The following is a 22,069-nucleotide window of genomic DNA, read 5'->3' on the forward strand; positions in this document are numbered from 1 at the left end:
CACAATGTATACATTTATCAAATCACCATGATAAACATTTAAAAACAATTTATTTATCAATTATGCCTTAATTAAACTGAAATAAAAAACATTTTTCAACTACTAAAAAATACTGCTCCATATATTAATTTCAGGATTTTTATACTTTAGGAATAATTAAAGAATTGTCTTGGAAAATACAGAGAAAATTAATTAGTTATAATGCCTTTCACATATTTCCATATAGGCTGAAATCATGCTGTATCATTTTCTACAGGCTGTAATTCGGAGTGCAATTCTATAAAAATCTGCTAATTTTAAACTCTTTGAGGGAACTTATTTACTGAAAAAACTGATCTTGTTTTTTAATTTATTAGACCCAAAAATTGAACCCAGTCCAGTACCAATGGACTGGATGCAAACTTGCATCTGCTTTGCCTAGCATAGCGTATCACACATAATGAGTGCAACAACTTTTTTAGTTGAATGAATACTAAAGGTCAAAGAATACAAAGTTTAAAAAAAAGCTATGTTCTTTCAGTTTTAAAAAGACTCCAGGAAGCAACCTAGATGTCCATCAGCAGGTGAATGGATAAGAAAGCTGTGGTACATATACACAATGAGGTATTACTCAGCCATTAAAAAGAATCCATTTGAATCAGTTCTAATGAGGTGGATGAAACTGGAGCCTATTATACAGAGTGAAGTAAGCCAGAAAGAAAAACACCAATACAGTATACTAAAGCATATATATGGAATTTAGAAAGATGGTAATGAAAACCCTGTATGCAAGACAGCAAAAGAGACATAGATGTATAGAACAGTCTTTTGGACTCTGTGGGAGAAGGCGAGGGTGGGATGATTTGGGAGAATGGCATTGAAACATGTATAATATCATATGTGAAGTGAATCACCAGTCCAGGTTCGATGCATGATACAGGATGCTCGGGGCTGGTGCACTGGGATGACCCAGAGGGATGCAGTGGGGAGGGAGGTGGTAGGGGGGTTCAGGATAGGGAACATGTGTACACCCGTGGTGGATTCATGTTGATGTATGGCAAAACCAATACAATATTGTAAAGTAATTAGCCTCCAATTAAAATAAATTTATATTAAAAATAAAAAAATAAAAAAAGACTCCAATGTAAGATTACAAAATAGATTTTACTAATTATTTTAAGGGCTGAAAGGAAGAGGGAATACATACATGAAAGGAGTGGGTGATGAAAAGAAAGGTGTTTTCCAAAATGTTACTAATAGTTATCTTATAAGTACCAACATAGAAAATTTTCTTCTTAGTATTTTGCTTATTTTTCAAAATTTCTCTAATTTCATTATTTATATAACCAGGAAAAAATATGGTTAAAAATAAGACACACATTCCACTTTAGGAATTTAGCAAATATAAATTCTACATAATAATTTTAACTCAATAACTTAAAAAGATACTAAGTATACATAAATGTCTATGGAAGTAATAGCATGGTAGGACATTCCACGAATTTTAAAACAAAGAGATAAAAACTAGACAACTGAAACAAAAAAGAACCTAGAGATTTTTACGTAAAAGTAAAACTCCTATCAACAAGTATTGACACGGATATAAAAAATAAAGATTAGAGCTCATAGGTTGCATTAATAGGACTAAAATGTCTAGAACAAAGGATAAAGAATTGGGCATCATGGTTTAATTGGAGTAGATTCTAGAGACAGGAATTAGGACAATTAAGATCTAAGAAAAGATGACAAAGTGAACATTTGCATCTATTATGGCTTCCTCCCCAAATCCCACAAAGCTACAGTAAAGGTATACACACACACACACACACACATATTTTTAAAGACACAAGACCATGAAGATGGAAAATGGGAAAGAAAACAAACAAACAAATTGAAAGCAATGAGCTGGTAGACAAATAGAAACTAAACTGAGAATGTGGAATCCTAAGTCAGTACTGGGAAAAGTCTAGAACTCTGGTTCAAAATGGTAGCCACAAGTCACATGAAGCTATTTCAACTTAATAAATTACACTAATAAGAGAGAAGATAAAAACAGAGGATTAGGTGCTCTAGTTGTGATCCTGTACTTAACAGCTGCTGCTACTGTTGTTCTTGCTATTTGCCTTTAAAATTCCAAAGGAAAATAAAGACAAAGTTCTCTCTAAACTATTCCAAACCAAGACACTGTTAAACTGTTTTAAGAAGAAACTTAATGTTAACTATTTAAAAAAATACTTCACATTTCATATTTCTCTTTCGACATCTATTCAAATTAATAGCTTGGGCTTCATGCAATAACATTCAAATAGTTCTGATTGTAGGTAAATAATTTATTCACTTTAAACTATTAAACTCTAGAACTATTAAATCTAGAGGCCAAAAAGAGCACTGGCATTGAAAGGTCACTGAAAAACACTGAAGGAGCTAAGTGGCATTAATCAATTCTAACGAAGTATTTTTAAAACATTACCCTACCATTTTCCTTATTGTTTCCAAGAATTCAACTCTGATATATTAAAATATCATAAGATATCATGGAACACAACCTCTTGAAACCCTTAGTTTCCAAGCTTAAAAATGTCACTGATATAGGCAGTTATAAAATGAAGGAATATTCCCCAGCTTGTTTATTACTTCTAGTTTACTCCAGTTTACTGCCACTTTTAGTATTAAAGTATCTGTAAAGAGTCAACTCCTGATCGTTCACTGATCCTAGCTTAAATTTAAATGTATGTGAGAAAATAGGATAGCTCCTATTTCCATCAGTAGGATTCCACCTCTTTCCTCTTACCTACCTTTAACTGCTACTTCAGAGAAAGAAAAAACAGCTTCAATTTCACAGGAGAATACAATTTCATTAGCTATAAGCAGGTTAAAAGGGAAAGAAGAGTAATTCTACTTTTAACGGCCGAAAAGCATTAGGCATTCTGAGTTATACTCCACCTTGTTCATAGAGATGAAGAAATAAAAGTGTTCACTTTGCAGTAAAACTTACCATATAAACAAGTATGTTCAATTGTTTGCTATATCCTAAAAAGACTCCCTCAGATTTATTCATTTTCATTCAAAAGGGTTTCACTAAAACCCTTTGTGCTAAAATACAACAGTGACCAAGATAATGTCACTTCTTTTAAAGGGCTTACAGTCTACTAGAAAAAGACAGACAATAATAAGTATTTAAAATAAAGCATGACCAGGTGGCACAGTGGTAAAGAATCCACCTGTCAATGCAAGAGATGTGGGTTTGATTCCTAGGTCAGGATGACCCCCTGGCACAGGAAATGGCAACATACTCCAGTATTCTTACCTAGAAAACCACAGGAGCCTGGTGGGCTACAGTTCATGGTGTCACACCAAATTGGACACGACTGAGCAGACACATGCATACATAGGATTCACATTAAAGTGGAAATACAGGATACTATGAAAGCACACAGCAGAACTAAACCTAGTCTAGGAAGTCAGGGAAGGTCTCCTGAAGAATACATTTAAATTCAAATCTATGAGGAAGAAGACTTAGCAAGACAAAAGAAGACATTTGGTTCAGTATTTGAAAACTAGAGAACCACAAATCCTCTGATTATGAGTACCGATTTTCCCTTTTAACAAAGGTTGAAACATGCGTTTCCTATGACTGCCAAAAGAGCTTTTAAAGATATTAAAATCTATCAGACAACCATGGTTTAACTGCTTAGTTCAGATTTTTAAAAAAATGTCTTCTACTTCTTTAGCACAGTGACTGTTCCTTAGATTAAGGGAAATACTTTGCTTCCTTGAGGGAAAGTCTATAAATGAAGTATAATAACAGTAGTAGTAAAACACAAACAAGCAAGCCACATTAAATTAGAACATTTTATTGTCTAATTTATCTTTATTGCATTAATTCCTTTCATCTAAACATCTCTTGATGTTTCCACAATATTAGGCTAAGAAGTAAGAATCACTTCACCTTATGAAGAGTAAACAGCAAGTTGCAGAATTACCATTAAGAAATTTTAATGAAATATATGTTATTTTTTAAAGGTCTCAGAAAAACTTGCTCTAGACTATCATTCATTCTTACATATGACATAAAATTAAAGTAAAATTTTAAGTAAGTAGAACTTTACTAAATGGTACCTACTTTCACATTTAAAGGTAGCATTTAATTAGTAGCAATTTAAAAGGAAAATAACCAAAAACAAACCAACCTTCCAATAAAACAAGACTATGATAACAGGCAATGTTGAAGACTTAATATTTCAGAGTACTTGTTTTAGTAACTTGATATCAAACATAAATACTCTGAGATAATCAGTTAAGTTGTAATTTATTTACACAACATTTATAGAATTAAGACAACACATATCAAACAGTAGAAATCGGAAGTTTGGGGATCAAATTTAACCTAATTATTCATTAACTATGTGATCTTGGGAAAGTTTAACTCTTTGTCAGCATTGTTTCCTCATTTGTAAAACTGATTTATCATCTACCTCACAGGGTGAAGGTGGAGATCAAGTGCTGGATACCTGGGTATAACATGAGCCCTCAAACCTATCACATCCTACATTAAAAAAATAATGGTCAGATCTAGATCATTCTCAGTTTCATTAAAAGAAGCTTCATAAAATGAGGGACAAACCTTAAAATAATCCCAGAAGGAAATTTTAAGAGTTGAAGAAGGAGAGAAAAAGCATGTGAAAAAAGGAATGAGCTACCCTCCTTGTCCCACCCCCAAATTAACACCATGTAGTGAATTACAGGCTCACCTGCCTAAAAATGTAATGGTGATCAGAATGAAAGGCAACAAGAACACTTAGGAATAAGAAACAGTGGAGAAGTGTAACACCACACGAAATCAGTTACCACAACCAATAAACAGAAAATAATCATTTTTAAAAACTGCAGAATAAAAATGGTAATTTTAACAATTAAATGTATTCACCAAATAAAGGAGAGTAATTTAGAAAATACTTCTACGGGAAAGAGGCACTCATCCACTGTCATCTCAACTCGCTTAAGAAAAGCAGCACAAGATGCAAAGAATAACAGAACAGTGAAAACTTTAAATCACAAAGTGAAGAAATGTTCTGAATATGTTACAAAAGAATATCTTCAAAAGCTAAAATGGAAGATGACTATAGCTTGAGGATGAAATGGAGAGCCAACTGTATTAAGCCAATTCATGCAAAACATAATGAAAACTTTACCTTGTGATTTTTTCTTCAGTGTACTAACCTTGAGTCCTAAGCAATTTGTGAATCATCAACTAAACAGAAAGAGTGCTGGAAATAAATACAATCAGTCTTTGAGTGTGGCAACCATGAAAATATATCTCCTATTGTAGGAAGTAAAATCACTGGCTTCAACTGTTGTGCTCTGAAATCCTTCACCTGTTCAGACAGGTGACCACACCAACCATCTCAGTCAGAAGCCAGCCAATGAATGAGCAGAGCAGAACCCCCAACTGGCCTTGTCAAATCTTTCCTAAAATACAATGCAGCCTAAGACCTTCCTTTTACCCTTTTTTTCAAAAGGGTTAGATGTATGGATATTTGACAGGTCCATGGTATACTTAGAGGGACGGTATTATTCCTAGCCCCTAGAGCAACACCTAGAACATGGTACAGGGCTCAACTATTTATTGTTAAATTTAATTAAGGCTACAGTGTGAAACTGGAGTTCAAATTTGTATCTCTGATTTTAAAGCATATGGAGTTTTATATATTCCAGAACAGGCTGCTTATTCCAGTAAGTGTACATCCAAAGAAATAGTAGTCGTAGATGACAGAGTACTCAACTTCGGTTTTCATGCATATGGAATATTAGATTATTCCACCAGTAAAGGCACAGCAGCAAAATCAAACCACCAGCCCTCTTGCAACATACACAGAAATGGTAATAAAGGAAAAACATTAACTATAAATAAACCAAGAAGAGACAATGTTTGTTGTACATAGTTCAAGGTCCTAAATAGCACTTACAGTTCAGACAAGGGAAAACAGCAAAATCTCAAAGTCTTTTCTAATGTAGTGTTAACTTCATAGAAGTAGGAAAAAAGAAAGTTGATAGGTGGAGGTGAATAGCATTACCTTGGGAATTCTCAGTAAAAAGAATCCCTAGAATGCCTGAAAGTGGAGAAATATGCAAGGAAGAAAAGAGAATGGCAGGACAGGAGTTAGATAGGAACAGAACTGTGAAGCAGTTACCACCTATTTAGCAGTAAAAATGGAATTAAAGCATCAAATGCATTAGAACACTGCTACCCTTGAGCTTGTCCTACATCAAACACCAGATAAAGAAATATCATTTAAAGGATAAACTGATGTGGTTGCTGTAATTAATGAAAAAACAAACCTATAAGAGAATATCCTTAATTTCATAAGCTATTTATCCAAAGTTGACCTAAAGTTGGAAAAAAAGATCACTTTAATTAAGCCTCAGAACTGATTACAAATGAACACCAATGTATATTCTCTATTAAGAGGGAAACCACCTCTTACTCAAAAGGACCCAAGAACCAGACTCACCGATCTTCTAACACTTTAATGGTTTCATGAAGGACTTTCTGTTGCTCTCTCAGCTGTTGATTTTTGGTGAAGAATTCTTCTAGTCTTTGTGCATCTCTGAAAGTCAAGCAGTAAGTTGTTTTTTTTCCTTTTTAAGGGAAAAACACTCTTAACAAGACTGTTCTGTCATTAAGAACTCCAAAGCATGATCTCACCACTTACATATTATGAATCTGTTGTATCAAAACAAACATAAAAGGTGAGATTTGAATATTTTGTTAATCAGAGATCAAATTATACTAGAATTTGCTCTGCAGTATTTTTACGTTCTATAGAAGTATCTTCCTAAGCACCAGGTATTCATTACACAATGCTGGAACACAGAGTGAATTCTGATGCCACCACTGACTCAACATAGTCAAAACCGCTATTAAACTGTATACTTACTCATTATTTTTATTATTTTATATATATTTATCAATATAAATAGCAGGTAACTTTACTTATATTGCTTCTATTCCAACTATGAGGGATTGATACTTTGTGTTTTTACGAAGTTTTGTGTTGCTTAAACTTTTACCTGATATTACTTTTAAGCCAGGGTCTACTGTGAAGTAGATGCAAACCAACCCTATTCTGATGCCTCCTAGGTTTGAATCTCAGCTGCCAGGTACCAACTCTGTGACCTGGTGCAAGTAACCTAAACTCTCTGTACTCCCAAAAATGTGGATACATTATTATCTACCTCATAAGGCATTTGCGAGGACTGAGTAAGTACTAATGAATATAAAGCATGCAGAACAGTGCTGGCAAATAGTAAGTTCTATTTAATAAGTTCTATTTGATATGGTCAGGAAAAAACAAAGACATCTAAAATTTTCTTCTGGTAGACTATCTAGTTATTTTCCAAGGCTGTGCCATATTTTACCCCTCTGTCATTACACTTCAGAAAATAAAAAACCACATATATAAAATATGCATTTATTTTATGAAAACCCATTAGAAACTGAATTGGGATTCTCTGTGTGATGTGGAAGCTGAAAATACAATATAATAGAGTGGTTCAAACACCTTCCCCAAGACCTCTCAAGGGTCAAAAATATCAGATCAAATAAAGGTGACAAAAAAGGAGATGTCCATATAATGGTATCAAAATTGCTAATGAATGTAGTAGGAGCAAAAAACACATGAGCAAAACAACTAAGTCAAAATGTCAGATACCAATGAGGGTATGTCTTAAATATTGGTTGAATATTTGATATTGAATGACAAACCAATACATCTAAGAGTGGTTTCCTGCTATATAACAAATATTGTTCTGATAGCATATGTATATATACTAAATTTTGGAAATAACAGATAGCTGAAACTACTAATTAAAAAACTTCCAATACTTCTTGAAAATATATTTAATTCAGAAGCAGCACTAGGTTTTTACTGATCCTATTTTGGAAGCCTTCAACAAAAATTCAACAGTCAACATTTCCTCATGTATCATTTTGTAAATGAATTTGTGTAAAAGAGAAGCATTAGCTATGTACAGAGACAACTTAACATCAGAACACAGGCCTAAAGCAATTACGTGATAGACAAATATAGTATAGTTATTGATTTCTTTTCTAACTGCTTCTTCCAGGTGGGAATTCCTAAAGACTGAGATATTTTACAAATAAAGCTGTTCTAACAATATGGAGACCACAGATCTTGTTACTGTACCATGGTGGTCTATTGCAAAATATACTTGGTAAGGGAGGTATGGTAACACAGGTAAATCCAAGTTCCTGGTCCCACAAAGCAATGACCTAGCCTTCTGAAAAATGAAGCATCCTTTTACTTCTCTGATTACTCAGAGGGATTTACTTACTTACCCATGCTTCCAAAATGTGTAACCCCAAGCTACCTGAGGTAGGCAAGATACAGAGTAATCACAATATATATTAAAAGGCTGCTAAGAAGATCAAATGACTGTGAACCATACAGTGAAGTAAAGCATAGATTTAGAAATGTTATAGGTGACTTTTGAGAAAGTAATATTCAACAGTCATTTACAAATTTAAGGTTTTTCATGTGGTTGTTTGGTTAGACATGTGGAGAAATACCTCTTGTATAAAAAATATATCCTAACTAATAAGATACACATCCTGAAATTTAAATGTTTAAAATGACATCTTTAAGGTAGGAACATGTTGACTTTCAACATGCAAACTATTTAAAAGTGCCACTAATTAAGAATCATAAAATGATTCTTAAAAAAAAAACTTTTAAAAATTTATGATTTCATATTTCTGTATCTAAGTCATCTTCCAAACATCACTTTCTAGTTGTAATGGAAAACTTCACAATTTCCAATTTCAGATTATAATAGAAAAAATAGTGAGGCATGTTTTGATGAGCAGTTGGTAACTCCAGCTTCTGGTTAAAGCCTTGGAAGATTCAGGAATATGAAAGAAATGAGACCTACTGGTATATATATTGTAGAACAAGTATAATATTATTAGTCACAATGATGTTAAATTTTGTCATGAATAATAATATTCTACTAGGCCATCTGTCTCAGATTTCTGAATGTAGACATTCTAAAAAAACAGGAGTAAAATCTGCTCCTGACTTAGAAAATCAGGTCTGATTCTGGGGTTAATAACCAAAACAATTCAGGGGAACTGCTGGGAATGTCAAACTAGTTAAAAGGGGTCTCAAAATATCCATTTAGTTTCCATTTCTTATGAGTTAGAAATCCCACAATTATTGTGCTTCCCATCTTGTAGTATCTTAAATTACAGGTATTAACCATAGGTGAGGAAAAAAATGCCATTAACAGATCCAAATGATACACAGATCAGTTTCCATCTTAATAAGTATAAGGAAAAAGATTATATATTAAAATTATATTAAAATATAAATATATTAAAACAATACCTAAAGCTATACTCATTACTTATTGATAAATTATTATTCTTTTTCCTTTAGAATTTTGAGTAACTTGCTGTCAAGTATACAAGGTCCACACTAAGTAGGTCAAGTAGGATATCAATATCAGTTACCTTATAAATAAGACACCAGTATTATATATACTGATACTTACAAAATTCGTTCCTTTTTCAGTTTGGTTACTTTCACTTGTAAACCTGAAAAAGAGAAAAAAAAAACCCACAGTATTTTATTTATACATTTTATCACTTCTAAAGCAGTTAATCTAAGTTTCTTTATGACTCTAATGATACACTATTAAATCACTTGAGTCTGGTCTCTGAACAATGAGCCAAGTCCCATTAGTCTGAAGAATATACTTCCCTTACTCGCACCCTTAAGTCACAAAATATCTGCAACATTGTTGCTCCGAGTCTATTGTATGACAGCCAAATAGAATGAAATTTTCTCCATCTAAAGTTACTTCCTAATAGCATGAGCAAGCATATAATTAGATGTTCATTATGAATGAAGGTTTATGTTCTGGCATAACCTATGTATTTTGCTAACAGCAATACTGCTTATATAGGCTCAAATCTTCTGGGATTAAAACAGATTGTGTCAGGAAGTCCTGGACTAGGAACACAACTGCTGACAAGGTACTTAACAAAAGGCACTACTGTATCTAGTTCAAGATATGTATTACATGTGTTATATGTATTTTAAATTTTGAGTCAGATAACAAAATATAAAACTATTTCCTATGCTACTGTGCTGTGCTCAGTCATGTCTGACTCTTTGCCATCTCATGGACTGTAGCCTGCCAGGCTCCTCTGTCCATGGGACTTTCCAGGCAAGATATGCGAGTGGGTTGCCATTTCCTACTCCAGGGGATCTTCCTGACCCAGGGATGGAACCATGTTTCTTGCGTCTCCTGCACTGCAGGTGGATTCTTTACCACTGAGCCACACAGGAAGCCCATACAAGATGTTATTACCACTGGGGTAAACTGGGTAAAGAGTATACATACAGTGTGAATCTATGATAAGTTCAAAATAAAGAAAATTTATGGAAAAGTATTGAGAGAGTTGGAATACTGTGAAAATGTAAAGCATTACAATAAAAAGAAAAATGTTTTAATGTTAAAAATAAAAACTGGTATGATCTTTTGATTTTCAAAAAGTCTTCTCCATTTGTCTAGTTAGTTCCCTAGCTGGGGAAGATTTCCTCTTTTTCAGGTGATGATGACTACTCAGAAGACTTATAAAGTACTTAGTAAAGCATTAACTCATTTTTGAAGAATTAAGAAAAGAACTTGTGACCCCACTAGGCCAAAGACTAGAGTCAGCAGTTTTCCACTTTCTTCTACCCTCCCCAAAGTGTGTGAAAATTTAATTTTGGCTGACTTCTAAAACTCGGGTCTGCCTTTAGAAGTGAAAAGTAGCACCCAAGATGAAATGGATTATTGCTATGAACCATTTTATGAAAAGGAACAATGAGACAGAAAATCCTTAAAAACTTCAAAAGAAAATTCTTGGGAAACATGGAAAGACTACTCTTTTATCTTATAAGCATTCAACACCTGCGAGGCATTTGTTCTGTCATGCAGACCAGCCCTGAAGCAGGTTTATGTTTGTATGTGTATGTATGTGTGTTTAAATTTTAGCATTTGCTATTCATCAAGTCAATTAGGCATCCACAATTAGAACCCCTATAAAGTGTGCTTTAATCCTGCTCCACACCCATCGGAAGGAATGAGGCTATACGACAAGGCAGCTCCTGTATGAACAGGCAGTCTGTTCAAAAAAGTATTTGGGATTGTTAACACTGGAAACCTGAGACACCTAATGAGAAAACAGTGCTCAAAGACCAAAAGCACTGTATGGCCAACACCCACGTGTACACGAATTTTGGACAAAATGAAACAATTAAGGGCCCACATGTGTACTCACATAACAGAAGAAACAAATTTAAGTAAGAATTCAGAAATAAGGCAAGAATTCAACTTGTCATAAACAAAGTCATTGCGATCTTAATTTATACTCATTTTTGTTTGCTACCCAGAACCATTTATGTATATACTGTCACTGTAAAACAAATTATTTACAGTTTTGAATGATAAATTGTAAGTCTAATAATATTTTTCTTGACAAATAGTGGCTTTACATATAGCTTAAATAATTAAACTTCTGCCAAAAATATTACTATTAGTATTTCAGTAACTGCCTAATCAATTTCAACTCCAAAGTAAAGACATTTGTCTTTATAAAATGCAGCCACTTTTAAGGTGTGTTTAGTTTACTCTTAAGATTTAATTATATCAAAATGGGTAAATTAATTTTTTGCAGATTTTATTGAATTTATGTTAATACAAATGGAAAATAATACATGTGACAGTTAATGACAGTATTCTTTTTTAAACTGAATTATAGTTGATGTACAATATTATGTTCTTTGTTGTTGTTACAGGTGTATAATTGGTGATTCCCAATTTTTAAAGATTATACTCCATTTATAGTTACTATAATATATTGGCTGTATTTCATGTGTTGTACAATAAACACTTGTAGCTTATTTTATACCTAATAGTTTATACCTCTTAATCCCTTATCTTATGTTGACCCCCTCTTACCTCTCCCCACTGGTAACCACTAATTTGTTCTTTATATCTGTGGATCTGCATCTTTTTTTGTCATATTCACTCATTTGTTTAATGTTTTAGATTCCACATAGAAGTGATACCATACAGTATTTGCCTCCCTCTGTCTGACTTCTCTCACTTGGCATAATATCCTCTAAGCAAATCCATGTTACTGCAAATGGCAACGTTTCATTCTTTTCATGGCTGAGCAATATTCTACTGTGTGTGTGTGTGTATTTACATACATCTTTATCCATTCATCTGCTGATGGATACTTACATTGTTTCTGTATCTTGGTGATGGTAAATAACACTGCTGTGAACACTGGTGTGCATTTACCTTTCCAAATTAGTGTTTTTATTTTCAAATATACACCCAGGAATGAAATGGCTGGGTCACATGGTAGCACTACTTTCAAATTTTTGAGACACCTTCATACTGTTTTCCACAGTAGCTGCACTGATTTATAGTCCCACTAACAGTGTGTGACAGCTCCCTTTTCTCTACGTCCTCACCAACATTTGTTGTGTTCTTTATGATAAGTCATTCTGACATGTATGTGGTGATGTCTCATTGCCCCTTTGATTTGCATTTTCCTGATGACTAGCTTTTCATAATAATGAACAGGACACTGATGTTATGGACCAAAATTACTTGTCATTCCTTTCATTGCTAATTTGTGTAGTCTTAACACGAATTTTAGCTTTTTGGAATTTTTGATGAAACATGGGAAAATAAATGGAGTAATCCAAAAGTGAATCAAGACGTATTTATCCTATCATATTAGAGCCTCCGTACTTTCCGTTTCTTCAAAGGGATCCACTTCTGTCCTCACAAATCTGCCTCACTTTCTATGAAACTGATTACCATATTTATCAGATACAGAAAATATTATGAGATGTTGATGACAGAATGTAGCATGGACAAAAAACTATTAAAATGGTAGCACTCTGAAAAATATTCTAAATTCCCCCTTATAACTTGTGCTTTTAAAATAATAAACCAGACACTGACAGGGATTTTAAAATGTAAAAAAAAAAAAACACCCCAAAAAACACCCCTGCATTCAAATGTATTTAAGTTCTTATGCATATCTAAAAAAAATTATGTAACTCAAGTATTACATTAATAACTTTTCCATTTTTTTTTAACCTGGACATGAAGGTTTAGAAGTAATGAGTCAATTTTGATTCCTGTATATACTTTAAAACCTGCGAAGTCTGGACAAGTCCATGTTTGATGTCTTTCAAGTGGCCTCTTACACTGGTTTCTCCAAATGGATCCTCTACTTTCAAACAAAAAAATAAAGTATCTTCAGGCATGTCTTTGATGTTATAATAAGAGTCATAGGACCTGATTTTACACGGAACTATGTGGAACACACTGACAAGGGACTGTCAAGAGTCTTCCTTTCAGCAAATTTGCCAGGCCCCACCAAAATATTTTTAAATAACATATGTGTGCTTAGTCACTCAGTCATGTCTGACTCTTTGTGACACCATGCACAGCAGCCTGCCAGGGTCCTCTGTCCATGGGATTCTCCAGGCAAGAATACTAGAATGGGTTGCCATGCCCTTTTCCAGGGGATCTTCCCAATCCAGGGATCGAACCCAGGTCTCCCACATTGCAAGTGGATTCTTTGCCATCTGAGCCACCAGGGAAGCCCAAATACTAATTTTTTAAAAATAGTGCTTGATCATTTAAAATCTTTAAGAATCTTTAAGTAATTTCGAAATTGGTAAAAGTTGCCTAATCAATATATTAAAATGTGCCAGAAGTTATCTTCTCTCAACTCAAACATATATCCAATGTTAGATGTTTGATATATCATGTATATCAAATGATTCGTAAAGCACAGATATTAACAGTTTCCTGAAGAACCTGAAACACCAAGAAACATGAAGAAATCTAACAAATATTTTATCCCTGTTATGAGCCTAAAAAATAAAATTGTCCCAGTTTTAAATGGGTATGCATAAAAATTCTAAAATGGTGATGATTATGTGCCATATGAAAAACAAGCAGTTTGGTTAATAATAACAGCAAAAATAAGTCACACATAAAACAGTATGTACATAGATCACAAGAATACAATAAGCTACATGCATTTCTCTTAAAACTAGAAAAGAATAGACAACTGTCATTCTTACAAAATGATGCTTTTACAGTATCACCGAAAAATAAAAAATTTAAAGTAAATGAGTAGTAAAGTATTTCAGGGTTTCAGAGACAAAAAATTTTGATATTTTCATTATCTTATGGAAATTTTGTTTGGCCATGCCACAGGCTTGTGGAATCTTAGTTCCCTGACCAGGGACTAAACCCAGGCCACGGCAGTGAAAGCTCTGAGTCCCCACCACTGGACTACCAAGGAATTCTCTTATAGGATTTTGAAAACTTATGTTCAAGAAAATGCTCCATTGATGCAGATATAAACTATGCAATTCACTCAGGTACCATTTACTATTTTCTTACTACGTGCCAAGCACTTTTACCTATGGAAATACAAGTAGAAAGATGAGTAAGATATGGACTCTGTATGGTAAAATTTTAATGATCTTAAAAAGCAGTTATAAAACAGAAAGTAACTATTTGAAGGATAAAGAATTTAACCTTATTCTTGAAGATGGCAGAATGCTAATTCTCTATCAAATGTGTAATAAAAACTCAAGTATGTCTGGTCCTATTTAAATCATTTGGAGATACTATGTTTGTTTTACCTCCAGGTCACAAAGAATAAGCTTTTATATAGTGTATTGCTCCTATAATAGTTTAAACTTCAAGTTGTTCCTACGGGTAAACTTGCATGGTGGGGTCACAGTATTATAAACCAAGAGGAAGATAAGGCTGCTCTTCAACAGAAGTTGGGAGATGTTATTCCTTTGCAGATTTAAAAGCTCATGCAGCTGATTTCATTGTTATTATTAGTATAATCAAGACAGACTATCTTGTATTTGGCTTATTTTTGTTATCACTTCATTATATAATTATACTGTATTAGTATTTTCCTAAGGAGAAATTAATACAATGCTCCCCAAACCCACTGTATCTTCTTCATGGTTATATTGTCAGCAACTGCTATGATTCCCAGTGCATAATTCAGGAACTACTCACTGAATGAATAGCAAGTCAGTACTAAAATTCAGAATCCTTCCTCAATATTTCACACTATATTTTCTGGGGGAAAATAGTGTAGTCAAGTGAAGAGTAGAATTAATGTAAAATATTCATATTTGTCCCTGGACATATGACCACAAGCATAGTCACTTTAAAATCAGATCTTTATCATTAACAACACATTTTAATTTCTAAATTTTTAAATATTTGAAGTCAATAACATGCCTCAGATATAAATAGCTCCTATCAATTGATAGGGAAGAGGCCAACAATCCAATAATCAGGTATATAAACAGTTCTTAAAAGAAATGCAAACCACCCTCAAATGTAAGCAAAGATGCTTAATTTCACTCATAAGGGAAATATAAATTAAAACTATACTTTTCAGTAGATATGTTAATAAAATACAACATGGAGATATGTTTTAGATACAGATTAGAACAAACTAACTATAAACAGACACTTTAGGTAACTGGGTAAAGTTGAACATGACTGGAATATACTGAAATGTTTATATATGAAATTATGTCAGAAACTTCAACATAATTGAGTGGAAGAGGGATAAAGATGCAAATGGAATATGGCTAAAGACTGGCCATGTTGGCTGAAGCTGAGTGATGGGTAAGCAGGAGTTCTTTATACAATTGTCTTTACTTCTGTAAGTGGGTAATATTTCCTAAAATTAGTCTTAAAATTCAAATTAAAAAAATAGAAAACAACACAAAAGGTAATAAAAAGTGGTTACCTTTAGTGTGTGGGGAGGACAGGGCTAAATTTTTACTGTTTATTTTGTACTTTGACAATTTTAGAAAAAAAGTTTAAATAATAAAAAAAACACAAACAAGAGTAACTCCACTGATACCTGTATTTCTAAATGAACACTAGTGTACCAACACTACATCAGCAATCCTAATATGCTGAAAGAGAGCTTTAAAGGAAACACAGATCAGAATAATTTATCAAAGAATGAGCATAACAGAGCAGTAAAGTATGCAAGTGAACTGGGAGATGTATTGAAACTCCAACCTTTCATAATAAAATTAAAGAGTTTTTAATGTTTATCTCAGCCACAAATTTAAAAACTACAATTAAGAAATAGTTTCAGTAAAGTTGTAGGATACAAAGTCAACACACAAAAATCAGTGGTGTTACATTAATAAATTGAAAAACAAAAGCCATATGATTATCTCAATAGATGCAGAGAAAGCCTTTGAGAAAATTCAACATCCATTTATGATAAAAACTCTCCAGAAAGCAGGAATAGAAGGAACATACCTCAACATAATAAAAGCTATGTATGACAAACCCACAGCAAACATTATCCTCAATGGTGAAAAATTGAAAGCATTTCCCTTAAAGTCAGGAACAAGACAAGTGTGCCCACTTTCACCACTACTATTCAACATAGTTCTGGAAGTTTTGGCCACAGCAATCAGAGCAGAAAAAGAAATAAAAGGAATCCAAATTGGAAAAGAAGAAGTAAAACTCTCACTCTTTGCAGATGACATGATCCTCTACATAGAAAACCCTAACGACTCCACCAGAAAATTACTAGAGCTAATAAATGAATACAGTAAAGTTGCAGGATATAAAATCAACACACAGAAATCCCTTGCATTCCTATACACTAATAATGAGAAAATAGAAAAAGAAATTAAGGAAACAATTCCATTCACCATTGCAACAAAAAGAAAAAAATACTTAGGAAAACATCTACTTAAAGAAACTAAAGACCTATATATAGAAAACTATAAAACACTGGTGAAAGAAATCAAAGAGGACAGCAACAGATGGAGAAATATATCGTGTTCATGGATCAGAAGAATCAATATAGTGAAAATGAGTATACTACCCAAAGCAATCTACAGATTCAATGCAATCCCTATCAAGCTACCAGTGGTATTTTTCAGAGCTAGAACAAATAATTTCACAATTTGTATGGAAATACAAAAAACCTTGAATAGCCAAAGCAATCTTGAGAAAGAAGAATGGAACTGGAGGAATCAACCTGCCTGACTTCAGGCTCTACGACAAAGCCACAGTCATCAAGACAGTATGGTACTGGCACAAAGACTGAAATATAGATCAATGGAACAAAATAGAAAGCCCAGAGATAAATCCACACACCTATGGGCACCTTATCTTTGACAAAGGAGGCAAGAATATACAATGGATTAAAGACAATCTCTAACAAGTGGTGCTGGGAAAACTGGTCAACCACTTGTAAAAGAATAAAACTAGAACACTTTCTAATACCATACACAAAAATAAACTCAAAATGGATTAAAGATCTAAATGTAAGACCAGAAACTATAAAACTCCTAGAGGAGAACATAGGCAAAACACTCTCCGACATAAATCACAGCAGGATCCTCTATGACCCACCTCCCAGAATATTGGAAATAAAAGCAAAAATAAACAAATGGGACCTAATTAAAATTAAAAGCTTCTGCACAACAAAGGAAACTATAAGCAAGGTGAAAGGACAGCCTTCAGAATGGGAGAAAATAATAGCAAATGAAGCAACTGACAAACAACTAATCTCAAAAATATACAAGCAACTCCTGCAGCTCAATTTCAGAAAAAGAAACAACCCAACCAAAAAATGGGCCAAAGAACTAAATAGGCATTTCTCCAAAGAAGACATACATCATCAAAAGATGCTCAACATCACTCATTATCAGAGAAATGCAAATCAAAACCACAATGAGGTACCATTTCACGCCAGTCAGAATGGCTACGATCCAAAAGTCTACAAGCAATAAATGCTGGAGAGGGTGTGGAGAAAAGGGAACCCTCTTACACTGTTGGTGGGAATGCAAACTAGTACAGCCACTATGGAGAACAGTGTGGAGATTCCTTAAAAAACTGGAAATAGAACTGCCTTATGACCCAGCAATCCCACTGCTGGGCATACACACCAAGGAAACCAGAATTGAAAGAGACACGTGTACCCCAATGTTCATCACAGCACTGTTTACAATAGCCAGGACATGGAGCAACCTAAATGTCCATCAGCAGATGAATGGATAAGAAAGCTGTGGTACATATATACAATGGAGATACTGGAGCCGATTATACAGAGTGAAGTAAGCCAGAAAGAAAAACACCAATACAGTATACTAATGCATATATATGGAATTTAGGAAGATGGTAACGATAACCCTGTACGCAAGACAGCAAAAGAGACACAGATGTATAGAACAGTCTTTTGGACTCTGTGGGAGAGGGAGAGGGTGGGATGATTTGGGAGAATGGCACTGAAACACGTATAATATCATATAAGAAACGAACTGCCAGTCCAGGTTCGATGCAGGATACAGGACGCTTGGGGCTGGTGCACTGGGATGACCCAGAGGGATGGTACAGGGAGGGAGGTGGGAGGGGTGTTCAGGATTGGGAACACGTGTACACCCATGGCAGATTCATGTTGATGTATGGCAAAACCAATACAATATTGTAAAGTAAAAAAATAATAATAATAAAAAAAATCAGTGGTGTTTCTTTATATTAATAATGAGCAATCTGAAAAGGTAATCAAGAAAATTCCATTTACGGTAGCATCCAAAAGCATCCAATACAAAATTAAGGAATAAGCTTAACTAAGGAGATGAGACTTGTATGATGAAAACTACAAAACATTGCTGGAAGAAATTTTAAAAAGGTAAGACATCTTATGTTTATGGAACAGAAGACTTAACATTGTTAAGATGTCAACACTACTCAATGTGATCTACAGATACAATGTAATCTGTATTGAAATCCCAATGATATTTTTTGCAGAACTAGAAAAATCTGTCCTAAAATTCATATGAAATCTCAAGGGACTCCAAATAACCACAACAATCTTGAAAAAGAACAAGGCTGGACATCACATATTTCTTGACTTCAAAACAAAATTAAAAGCTACAATAATTAGAACAATGTGGTACTGGCATAAGGATAGACATATAGACCAATTAGAATAGAGCCCAGAAATAAACTCTTGCAGATATGATGAAATGGTTTTTGAGAAGGGTTCCGAAACCATTCAAAGAGGAAAGGACAGTCTTTTCAACACATGGTGCTGGGCAAGTGAAATATTCACAAGCAAAAGAAGGAAGTTAGACTCTTACATTACACTAAATACAAACCTTAACTCAAATGGATCAAGGACCTAGACATAAAAGCTAAAACTGTAAAACTCTTAGAAGAAAACACAAGGGAAAAGCTTAATGGCAATGGATTTGGCAATGATTTCTTGGAACAAAAGTATAGGCAACAAATAAAAAAAGTAGATAATTTAGACTCTACCAAAATTTAAAACTTCTATGCATCAAAGGACACGATTTACAGAGTGAAGAAGCAACTCACAGAATGGCAGAAAATATTTGCAAATCACGTATCAGATAAGAGATTAATATCCAAAATATAGAAAGAACTTCTACAACTCAACTACAAAAACACCCAATCTGATTAAAAATAGGCAAAAAATTTGAATAGACATTTCTTCAAATGTACACAAATAGCCAATAAACAGGAAAAGATAATATAGCCAATAAGCATGAAAAGACAACATTACTAATCATTAGGGAAATAAAAAGAGTACGGAGTTTTCTTAAAAAACTAAAAAAAGAGTTATCGTATGATCCTGCAATCCAACTCCTGGGCATACAGCAGGAGAAAACTAATTTGAAAAGATACATACATCCCAATGTTCACAGCAGCACTATTTACAATACTCAAGATATGGAAGCATCTAGTGTTCACTGATAGATGAACGGTTAAAGATGATGTGGTACAGATATACAATGAAATATTACTCAGTTATAAAAAAAAGAATCAAACAGTGCCATTTGTAGCAACATGGATGGACCTAGAGAGTATCATATTAAGTGAAATAAGTCAGAGAAGGACAAATATCATATCACTTATACTTGAATCTAAAAAAAATAATACAGATACAAAATAGAGAGTCACAGACACAAATAACAACCTTATGGTTACCAAAGGGGATGGATGGGGTGAGATAAATTAACAGTTCGGGATTAACACATACACATTACTATATATACTATAAACAGGTAAACAACAAGGACCTACTGTGTGGCACAGGTGAGTAACATTTTATAATAAACTATAATGGGAAAGAACCTGAAAAAGAATACATATTTACATATAACTGAATCACTGTGCTGTACACTTAAAACCAACACAACTGTAAATTAAATATACTTCAGTTAAAAAAAGAAAAAGCTATGTGACTTACAAAGCACTGTATTAGCAAACCTATGGTGGCAACACGTAATCAAGAAAAACAAGTAAAACAAAGCATTTCCACACATGGGACAAATGTATTACATTAAAGTCACAGAATTAGACAGGTATACTAAGGTTTAATATCAAACTTGAGATCAGCTTTCATAGTACATTTTAACAATCACATATAATATTTATATACTTATCCAACCACAACAGCTCAATCGTCCGTAAGCTCACTACATTTCATATAAATGTTTTAGTTCTTATTACACTGTAATTATCTGTTCATATGACTTTCTCTCTACCAAAATGCAGGCTCTCTGAAGGCAAACTGCTATTTATTTTTGGATCACATCACAGGGCTTGGTGGCAAACCCAAGCACTGAGAAACAAATTCTCAAGGTTTGTTGAACTTAAGAAGTGTATAGAAAAATCCTGTAAATAAATTCACATAAGAAAATTAACTGTAGCAGTTATATAACTTGGCTGAGATCACAAAGCATGTAGATAAATGAAATCAGAATTCAAATAAAGATGTTCAATCAACCATTTCTATGCCCCTTCCACCACGCCATACACATTAACACAAGTACTACAAGTTGTGCAAGAGCTACAGCCTATGGTACTATCTGTAGTCAGAAAGCAACAACTCAACCATGAATATGAATCCCCCAAAATTAGAACAGTAAAGGTCCCTTAAGAAGGAGATCTTTGAACTGTCACACAGACTAGTTATTACTACTATGTCTCAGCAGAATAATGATATAGGTATTTAAGAAAAAAAATTACCTTGTACTTCCTTATCATGATACTCCTTCAGTTTTGTCCAAAGATCCTTGAAATCATTAGATACATCTGCAGAACTAGGGCTTCCACAACTGCTTCCTGAGAGGTTCATCTTGCTTAATATGCTCCACGCTTCTACTGGTTAATGTTTCCTGACCTTTTCTGTTACATTATATAAGTCTGAAGTTGCCTTTAGCCAGTTGAAATATCTGAAACAACAGGTTACAACATAAATGAATTCTACATTTATCTTTATGTAATTTGAAAACAGGATGACTTCAAGCTCAGCGCAGCTATACTCAAGTTTTCCTTCTTAACCTATGATCAATCACTTTACAATTTGAGGAGGCAGAAGTTAGGGAAAAAAGATGATTATGGAGAGAAAAGTCCCAATTTCAGTTATCTGGCCTTAAGTCACACACATTTTTTTCAGGTGAATTTTTTCTTATTTTGCCAAAAAGGAAGAAATTACCTACATTGTGTTATATTGAAAGGACTCTTACATAGAGAGGTTTGTAATCATTCATGGTCAGAACCAATTGACCATTCTTAAAGAATTTATTGCTTTTTAAACTTCTGAGCTGATAGGGAATACAACATTTTGAACCAAAAACTGGAAAGCATTCTGAAGTATTCTTGACTTAGGCATTCATATCTAGACACATACATACATTGTAAAAGAGCAAGAAAGATGACTGACATAACACAAGTATTTGAACAGCTTTTTCATAAGAGAAATCCGTGAACAAGAAACACAGCAAAGATCTATGGAGACAGAAACAACTAATAATAAAGCAACTAGGGAAAAGTTATTTTGTGCCTCTCAGAGTAAAAGTGAAGGATCATTATTTGTGTAACCCCTGAAGGAAGCAAAAGGCTATTAGGAAGTTCAAGTGAATTAATAAAT

At 33.7% G+C, this 22,069-nt stretch overlaps 1 protein-coding gene across 2 annotated transcripts in view; it reads right to left on the reverse strand.

Moving 5' to 3' along the window:
• The window catches only part of RBBP8 (RB binding protein 8, endonuclease), a 56,628-nt gene extending 35,354 nt beyond the window's left edge, over nucleotides 1-21,274 (reverse strand). For both annotated transcript variants that reach the window (XM_068993550.1, XM_068993549.1), the window contains exons 1-3: nucleotides 21,166-21,274; nucleotides 9,553-9,595; nucleotides 6,492-6,587 (exon numbers count right to left, since the gene is read on the reverse strand). In XM_068993550.1, coding sequence (XP_068849651.1) covers nucleotides 6,492-6,587; nucleotides 9,553-9,595; nucleotides 21,166-21,274 — 248 coding nt within the window. The remainder of the gene's footprint in view (nucleotides 1-6,491; nucleotides 6,588-9,552; nucleotides 9,596-21,165) is intronic.
• Between the last annotated feature and the right edge of the window lie 795 nt (nucleotides 21,275-22,069).

Source organism: Capricornis sumatraensis, chromosome 21 (genome assembly GCF_032405125.1).
Source record: "Capricornis sumatraensis isolate serow.1 chromosome 21, serow.2, whole genome shotgun sequence".
NCBI lineage: Eukaryota > Metazoa > Chordata > Mammalia > Artiodactyla > Bovidae > Capricornis > Capricornis sumatraensis.